Raw genomic sequence first — 8,773 nt, 5'->3', positions numbered from 1 at the left:
CCTCCCCTCCCCTCCCTTTCTCCCACCTCCACCCACTGCAGCAGGGCAGAGAAGAGCAGTCCATCAGCAGAGTTCAGACCAGGGCTTGGGGAATTGGGGGACAGAACAAACGAGACTAAGCTCTGTGTGGGGTACGTGTGTTCCCCCAGTCACCACTCTCCCTGGACCTGTAGCCCTCTGCTGCCTCCCGACCACTCACTCAGCCCCCTGGCTGGTCATGCCTTCGATGCTGTTAGTTCAGCTTCTAATGCTGCCTATATTCTTATTTAAGTATTAAACACGACTCCACTTTGTGCAAAAGTTTGATATTCTACACAGTAAATAGCAAATATACTATTTGGGTGTAAATATTTGATATGTCAACACAAATGGACTGTAAGCTGTTTGGGACAAAAATCTTGCTTGTCTTTAACACAGTGAATTAAGGACCTGCCTTCCCCTACTCTTGGCGAAAGTTTCTTGCCATTGTTCAAATGTGAAGCATTTTTCTATTTGCAATCTCTAATGATAGACCCTGGGAAACCTCTGGGAGGAGCCACCTGAGTCATGAGTCAGGTACACGTGAATAAGGATTTGGTGCTTGGGCATGTAAGCCCTCCCTGCCCTGGAAATTAGTCCCTGTGGTCTCACAGAGTATGAACTGTGAGACAGTTGAGAAAAGAGACCTGCTACAGCTGTGAGAGAAAGCCGGGCCACTGGGCGGTGGACAAGTTCTGTGAGACTAGCTTAGATGAACAGGTTAAAACCCAGGCATCTCCCAAGGGTAGAACTTTCCTGAGAACTGATCAAGTAGGGCAGGGGGAAGTGGGCTGTAGAAACCTCCAGGGGATGCACAGGTGCTGCAAGGGTCTCACTCCACCTGGATGTCTTCTTTGCAGACAAGGGGGCAGCGCTGTCCCTACCAGGGAAGGCTGGGGCATAACCCCCAGGCGACTCACAGAAAATAGGAACTGGGGCCCGCCTACCCGGAGAGAAGAGTCAAAACGGAGTTCTGAAAGAGTAGAATCAGGTAGAGCAGTGCTGAGCTGAATCATCCAACAGTAGCACCTTAGCATGTAAAGGGCCTGAGGTCTGTACCATGAGGCTTTGCAGCAAGGAAACTGAGACCAGAGAAGTGAAGTGACTGCCCCAAATAACGAGAGGCAGTGCTGGATTGCAGTCATTCGTCTGTGGACACGTTTAGTCACCAGCATCCGTTGGGTACCCAGTGGGGCTGGGCAGCTCCAGGCCCTGGACCTGGGCCCCTGGCTTACCCTCCAGTTCTCCAGGCACCAGGCCTTCTGCCTTAACCTGAAAAGCATGTTTGGCCTCAGACAAGCTTGGGCCCAGATTCCCAGGATAAAACACCCAAGCTCACTGCCAGGTCTGAAAGGAGGTGACAAGTCAAGGAAGGGTAGCAGAACTAGTTCCACTGATTAAACTACCAGATGCACATTTGAAAAGTTTATGACTGTGTTTGTGGTGACCTTTACCCGAGATAGTTACAGACTTCAAACAATGGAGATGGGTTTTGAACCTCGTTTGAGGCATCAGGATTAGAGAGAATCGGGGGATGGGATAGGCTGGGTGGGGGGAGGACTCTGAGTGAGGAAGCCATCAGGACAGGAAGGGTGTGTCACGGGAGAGGGGCTGGCCAGATGCCAGGCCTGTGCAAGTGGAATTGGGAGTCCAGGAAGACCCAGAGTGGGTCTCTGGGAGAAGACAGTCCCTGTCCCACTAGATACTAGATGAGTTCCTGGAACTTTTGCTCAAGACGTGCCGCATCTCAGAACGTTCTGGGAGAGAGCAGGCAAGTGAAGAAGCACCTGGACTCCGGTACCTCAGGCCCGTGCCGGTAACAGACTGACTGATACTTACCTGGTGCGCGTTATATTCTTAGCGTCACTTACCACGCTGATCACTCTGAGAGCAGTTAAGGAAGGTGTCGTTATTTCTGTTTTGCAGATGAGGCAGCCGAGGCTCCAGGAGATTAATGGGCTTGGCTAGATCACAGCGTTAATCCACAGGGAAGCCAGGTCCCAAACATCCTCATCTTCTGAATCCAAGTGTCATTTCCTTACTGTGCTCAGCTGTTTTACCTTCGGGTGGGGAAGGGATCCAGGTGTAAGCGTGTCTGGGGATAGACATACACCCGGACCACGCTGCCGGGTTCCTGGAGGGAATCCCGATGAGAAGCTGCTCAGTGGGGCCATTGCAGTGTGGCTTTATTTCCTTGGCCACTGGTTTCATTGGCTCCAGAGGCATTGGGATTGTCCCGGGTTCTGTCACCTGGTCTTTACTGACTCACGTCCTCCGCCTCGTGAGGAGCACACGTTAGCCATGACAGTAGTTTTCAATATGGGGAAACTGCTAGAAAAAGAAAAAAATAAATTGGTGCTAAAACTTCTGAAGTGTCCTTGGTGCCCATGATCCCAGTGCCCTCGGCTCACAGAAGACACGTGGTGAGATGTCATGGGCCTCGGTTGTGTGTTTTCCAGGGGATCCCACCGGCAGCAAGCCCGGGCAACTGAGTGACTGTGTGTGGTCTCACCTTTCAGAGCCTCCAACTTCAGGAACTTCACCTTCATCCAGCTGAATGGGGAGTTCTCTCGGGGAAAGGGGCTGGATGTGGGTGCCCGCTCCTGGACGGGGCGCAATGTGCTGCTCTTCTTCTGCGACGTGGACATCTACTTCACCTCCGAGCTCCTCAACACCTGCAGGCTGAACACGCAGCCAGGTGGGGCTCCCCTCCCAAGCGTCCTCTTAGCTCGCCCCGACGACCCGCTCCTGGATCTGCCTTATTTACCCTGCTGACAAAGACAAGGATGCCGTCTGGTTTGATTCCTCCTTTGGTGTCATGCTGTGGGCCTGTCAGCCACCATAGCTCTGGGACTCTTGGTCCCAAGTTCGTGTGTACAGCCCCTTTTCCATTCTCCCCTAGGAGGTCAGCTTTAGGGGATGACCCGGGAGCACGTGTGGTGGGGAGGATTGGGCCTGGAGACACTGCTGAAACCGAGGGGAAGGAGTGGCTATGGGTGTTTACCAGGGCAGGAGGGGCTCCAGACAGAAAGAACCCACAGTATGAAAATTGTTCTCATAGCTTTGACTCGGCGGCAAGGCCGATGCTCAGCTGATAACCACTGGAATGGCCATGTCCGTTGTTCAGATACTGAAATTCTTCTGTGAAAATTGGTAAAGAGCAGCTACCCGGGGCTCCCAAAGTCTTTTCCTGCTGCCTGAGGTCACCCTGGCTGACTGGCCCACGAGCCAGCAGTCAAAGGGTTAAGGTCTGGCAGGACGGGGACACTGGGGCCCTCTTTCACACCCACTCCCACTAGTTGTGCCCAGTGCCAGGTCCACTGGCCGTCAGAGCTTGGAACATTACCCCTGTACTGGGAAGTCGGGAATCCGTGTGTGTCCATCTGGTCTACCTGCCGCAGTACTGCTAAGGTCTGTGTCAGAGTCCAGTGGAGGCAAAAGGGACAGTGGACGCAGATCCCTAGGCTGTTTCTGATGGTCGCATGTAAATGAACAAACCTAACAGCTTTATCTGTCGCTTAGCGCATATGTTTGTTTTCTGGTTTGCAGGGAAGAAGGTATTTTATCCGGTCCTTTTCAGTCAGTACAATCCTGGCATAATATATGGCCATCATGACTCGATCCCTCCCTTAGAAAAGCAGCTGGTGAGTGCTCCCCTGAGGGGCCTTGGTGGGGCTTTGTTTCATGTCTTTCGTCACCAGGGGCACCTGACCATGAGTGGAGGTGAGTGGAAACCTGTGGATTGCTTCCCAGAGTAATTTGTAAGTGTGACAGGTGTTCTGGCCTTTGTTCCCAGCGCCTCGTTGATTAAAAGGCTTGCAGTATTTAAAAGTGGAAAATAAATAGGAACAGTACCTTACAGAAAGGTGATTTCATAGTTTTCTTCTACGGTTTTGGAAACCAGTATTATTGCATTATGGTTGCAGCACATTTCCCCTTTATTATTACAATCCTATGAGGTAAGAAAGGTGAGATTTAGGTTCCCATCCTCCCCCCCCCCCCCACCAGGCACACAGTGGGGCAGGGGCCAGATCCCTGCTCTCCATCACCATTCCCACATTAGCATCAGAAGTGTCACCAGCAAGGTGGCTTTCACAGGAATATGGGAGGGACTTTTGTGCTAAGATCCCAGCCGCACAGGTGATGGGTAGGGGACCCACACAGCACCCAGGCTCTCTGTAAGCTGAGATGTCTTCACTGGTCCATTCAGCAGAGAGTGCAGGCAACAGGAGGACGGGGTGAAGCCAGCAGAAGGTCCCTGTGCCGCTGGAAGGTGTGGCCCTCCGAGGCAAAATGTCCCACTGTTTTCATCGCCAAGCTGGGCTGTGATCTTCTGTAGAGAAGCCAGCAGGGCTTATCTGAAGCTGTTGCCAGCTCAGGCTGAGCCTGGGGGGCGGCGGTAGGAATTGCCTCAAGCGGCTGTCTCTCCTGTTGAGGTGGCGAAACCGTGTTTCTTTACCTCTCAGGGTGGAGAAAGGAAGCCGCTGTCTGACCATGAGGAGGTGATGGGACTCAGTCTTCCATGCTTCCCTGCAGTGGGAAAGTAAACTGATTTTCATTGAAAATGTGTTCTGTGGAATTCTTTGGGAAGACTGATTCTGTGTTGAAGCTTCCAGAAGTAGGAAAACCTGTTCTCTCCCACCCCATCCTGGGTCCCCCTCCAGTTAACCTCTGGCAGCTGATGTAATGATCTTTTCCAGCCTGGGTTCCTCTAGGCTGCACCAGGTTCATTTCTCACCATGTCTTAGCGTGGCTTCACTTGCGGCGTGAGGCGCACAGCACAGTAATAACACCGTTCTCTCTTCCCCCAGCGAAATTGTAATGCCGCACATTCATTGTGTATCTGTACATACCGTGTGTATGCATGTGCTTTATACATAAACACAGTAAGTTTTTCACTCCTACTTAGAGGTGATATCACTCCTGTTGAGACAGAAAAACTTCATGTTTCCTTTCCATGGAGTTCTAAGCTTCTAATAGGGCTTGAGGGGGGCAATGGGATGCAGGATTTATTTTCTTTCAACCAATCAGAATAAAAGTTCCCTTGATTTTAAATAAAGTACTGCTTTACATTTGACATTGAATAGGATTAATATTTCAACTTCAAATCAAGACCTTATTTGCTTTCAAGGAATTCATTTCATTTCACAATTTAAAAGTTGTATCCTTTTATTGCCATTCCTGCAGGGAAGCTCAAGGTCTGGCATGGTCCAGCCAGCTCCTCAGGTTAGTGGTCAAGTCAGAAACAGAACTCGGATTGCTGTGTCCACAGCTCCGAGGCCTCTGAGTTATCCTGCAGGCTTTACCAGTCACCTCCGCATACAGCTGAGACCTTCCACAGAGCACTCGGGTCTGGTATTTTAGGAGTCGGTATTTATGGCTACTTATCCCAGAAAGAGCAGTTGTCTCTGAGACAAAGGGGTCCCCGTCAAAAAAGAAAAGCATCCATTATGTTCTTACTGGATGAGCCCTTTCTGGAGCACTTGCTGCCCATAGAGAGCTAGTTGAGGTGTGCGTGGGGCAGTCAGGGGCTGGAGCAGTTTCCTGTGTGTGGCAGTGACGCCCCAGGTCATTTCACTCACTCACTTCTTTCTCCTAGACTCACCCAGGGTCACACAACCAGTTAGAGCTCAGGCCAAGACCAGGATTCCCTTATCTAGTGTGGCAAAGACAGATTTGCTTAAGATCTAGGTGAGAGCGGAAACAGAAAGGAAATGACCAGAGGAGAGCCTCCAACTCCTGAAGTTAATATGGTGGCGAGAGAACATGTGGGTGCAGAGAAGGTATAAAATAACAGGTAGTGATTGGAGGTGGGTAAATTAGGAGAGACTTCCTGCCAGGGGTTCCTTTTGGCTCAGTCTTGAAAGATATGACACATGTATATTAATAAATTCTTGAGAGCCTTCACTGGAGTACATCAGTATCGAGGTGACAGGAAAGCCCAGGTCCGGCTGTGACAGATGACTGCCATGTGCAAATGGGAGACTTGGCCAGCAGCCCTGAAAATACAACCTTGGTAGTCAGTGTACCACTTATTACTTATTACTTCTGGCTGTTGCCACTGACAGTTGATAACGTTTGCCTGCAGATAGAGGCAAGAAACCAAATTTACGGGGATTTTTTTGTGTGTTCAGGTTACTTCTTTCTTTACATTTGAGTACAGACTGTTAGTAATCAGTAGTAAGTAAAATCATGGGATTTCATACTAATAATTAATTTGTAGAGTTTTAAACCTGAGGTGAAACTTGCTGATGCTTTAATGTAGAAACAGCCTTCTGAGAAAGGAATAACCCTCATTTACGTAACTGCTAACTTTAGACATCCCCTCTCTTGGTTCGAGCCTTGTCAGCTACTGCTGAGGCCACCGCAGGCGCCATCTAGATCCATCTCTCCCTCACACTCCAGTCTCTCCTTCACCCTTGGCCAGAGATGTGTTTCCAAAACACAGATTAATTCCACTAAAAAAACCCTTTGAAGGCATAAAGTCTGTGGTGTGCTCAGAAGTGTTTAAAGCCCACTCTCCGAAGGGGGAAGGAGCTGGCTTGGCTGTCTATCTTCGGGGAGTCAGTCCTCCCTCAGGGCCTGGTTCAGGCTCCCCCTGTGACGTCTCTAGACAGAGCTGGGAAGAGACTTCCTTGCCCAGGCGGCAGGCTGGTCCCGGCCATGCCAGCACAGCCCTGAATCCTGATTCTTTGGGGGATGAACTGCCCTCCACAATCTGACTCTCATACTGATCACCGAGGAAATGTCTGCAAACCCGACCCCAGCACTTGGGCTTGACGCCAGCCGGAGCACCCCTGCCCCGTGTCTCCTGAGCTGCCCTCCCCCAAGGGCCATCTCCTCTCCGGCGCTGATGCCCACAGTGCCTGGCCGCTCCCTCTGCCACGTGGTCCTGCCCAGCACTGTCTGACGACTGGTCAGCGTACGCCTGGTCCGGGAGCCTGTCCTCACCTCTCCCTCGTTACACCCTTCTCTCTCCTTTAGTTCAAAGAGTGCTTCACCACTGACCTGCATTTCAGTTTAAACTTCTAAAAAGTGCTGACCGGGCCTGATCCATCCTTTTAGTCTGTTTCTGTTTGTTCAGGAAGCAGACATTCGCCGAGAACAGAAGTCACATTAACAGATGCCATGTCCGTGGCCTTGGGCAGCCAGCACTCTGCCCACGTTGTCGTGTAACAGTCAGTAAGGTGAAAAGGAGTGCTACGCTCATGTCACGGGTGAGAACGTTGAAGCTCAGAGGCATGTGTCACTTGCTCAGACACCCTCAGCGCTGGGTGGCAGGTCGGGAACTCAAGTGATGGGACCAGACTGCGGCAGCTGGGGGCAGGGGCACGTTCTCCACATCTGCGTGCTTCCAGGGGGCAGAGGGTCTGACTTTGGGTTGCAGGCTCCCTGGGCAGAGTCCTGGTCCAGCACGATGCCCTTCAGAAGACACTTCATTTTTTTTTTTTAATTTATTTTTGGCTGTGTTGGGTCTTTGTTGCTACATGTGGGCTTTCTCTAGCTGCGGCGAGCGGGGGCTGCGCTTTGTTGCTGTGCGCAGTCTTCTCATTGCCGTGGCTTCTCTTGTTGCAGAGCACAGGCTCTAGGTGTGTGAACTTCAGTAGTTGTGGCTTGTGGGCTCAGTAGTTGTGGCTCACGGGCTCAGTAGTTGTGGCTTGTGGGCTCTAGAGCGCAGGCTCAGTAGTTGTGGCACATGGGCTCAGTTGCTCTGCAGCATGTGGGATCTTCCCAGACCAGGGCTCGAACCCGTGTCCCCTGCATTGGCAGGTGGATCCTGAACCACTGTGCCACCAGGGAAGTCCCAACACTTCACTTTTTCATGCAGATGCCGATGAAAGGAGACTTGTAGAAAAGTGTGGGTTAGTACAAATCCTGGAGGAGGTGGCAATTGAGTCCATTCTTAGACCAATTCTTTGAAAGCTGTGGCTTGAGAAACACCTTATTCGACGCGCTGTTCAGATACTGGCTTTTCATGGCCTGCCAGCTTTAAAGCCCCCGTTAGTAAGTGTTTGTGTAGCTCATTCCCCGCTCACAAGTCAGTTTGCCTCTGTCACACTGTCCCCAGGTGAGGGTCATACCTTGCCGGCCACTGTGTCCACTCAGTGGGTCCTGGGAGGCTACCTCTGCAGTCCCTCTAGGGTTTCTCCCTAAGCGCTGGCCCATTGTTTTCCCTGTGTGGAGCTTTCTCTCTTAAATGTCAGGTAGACCACTGCCAAATATTTGAAGTTCGAATGCTGCACGGCTCTTTGACTGCATTTTTTTAATATATAAATTTATTTATTTTATTTTTGGCTGTGTTGGGTCTTCATTGCTGCGCACGGGCTTTCTCTAGTTGCAGCGAGTGGGGGCTACTCTTTGTTGTGGTGCGCGGGCTTCTCATCGTGGTGGCTTCTCTTGTTGCGGAGCACGGGCTCTAGACGTGAAGGCTTCAGTAGTTGTGGCATGTGGGCTCAGTAGTTGTGGCTTGCAGGCTCTAGAGCACAGGCTCAGTAGCTGTGGCTCACGGGCTTAGTTGCTCTGAGGCATGTGGGATCTTCCCGGACCAGGGCTCGAACCTGTGTCCCCTGCATTGGCCAGGCGGACTCTTTAACCATCGCGCCACCAGGGGAGCCCTCTTCGACTGCATTTTTACCCAGGCCATGTCTGTGTCCCGGCCACCAGAAAGGACAGTGAGCCATTAGCTGTGGCAGAGACAGTGTACCCGCCATGACTGGGATGGGAAAGAAACCGTTTATAAAAAATCACTCCGTGG

At 51.3% G+C, this 8,773-nt stretch overlaps 1 protein-coding gene across 1 annotated transcript in view; it reads left to right on the top strand.

Annotated features, from left to right (window-relative positions):
* Positions 1 to 8,773, top strand: part of CSGALNACT1 (chondroitin sulfate N-acetylgalactosaminyltransferase 1) — an 83,008-nt gene that overhangs the window by 68,764 nt on the left and 5,471 nt on the right. Inside the window, exons 4-5 of the mRNA XM_007455457.1 lie at positions 2,538 to 2,716; positions 3,568 to 3,662. Of these exons, the coding sequence (XP_007455519.1) occupies positions 2,538 to 2,716; positions 3,568 to 3,662 (274 nt within the window). The remainder of the gene's footprint in view (positions 1 to 2,537; positions 2,717 to 3,567; positions 3,663 to 8,773) is intronic.

This window comes from Lipotes vexillifer, unplaced genomic scaffold (assembly GCF_000442215.2).
Source record: "Lipotes vexillifer unplaced genomic scaffold, Lipotes_vexillifer_v1.1 scaffold414, whole genome shotgun sequence".
In the NCBI taxonomy this organism is placed as follows: Eukaryota; Metazoa; Chordata; class Mammalia; order Artiodactyla; family Lipotidae; genus Lipotes; species Lipotes vexillifer.
The sequence above is the reverse complement of the archived record's forward strand: the minus strand, read 5'-3'. Positions and strand labels throughout refer to the sequence as shown.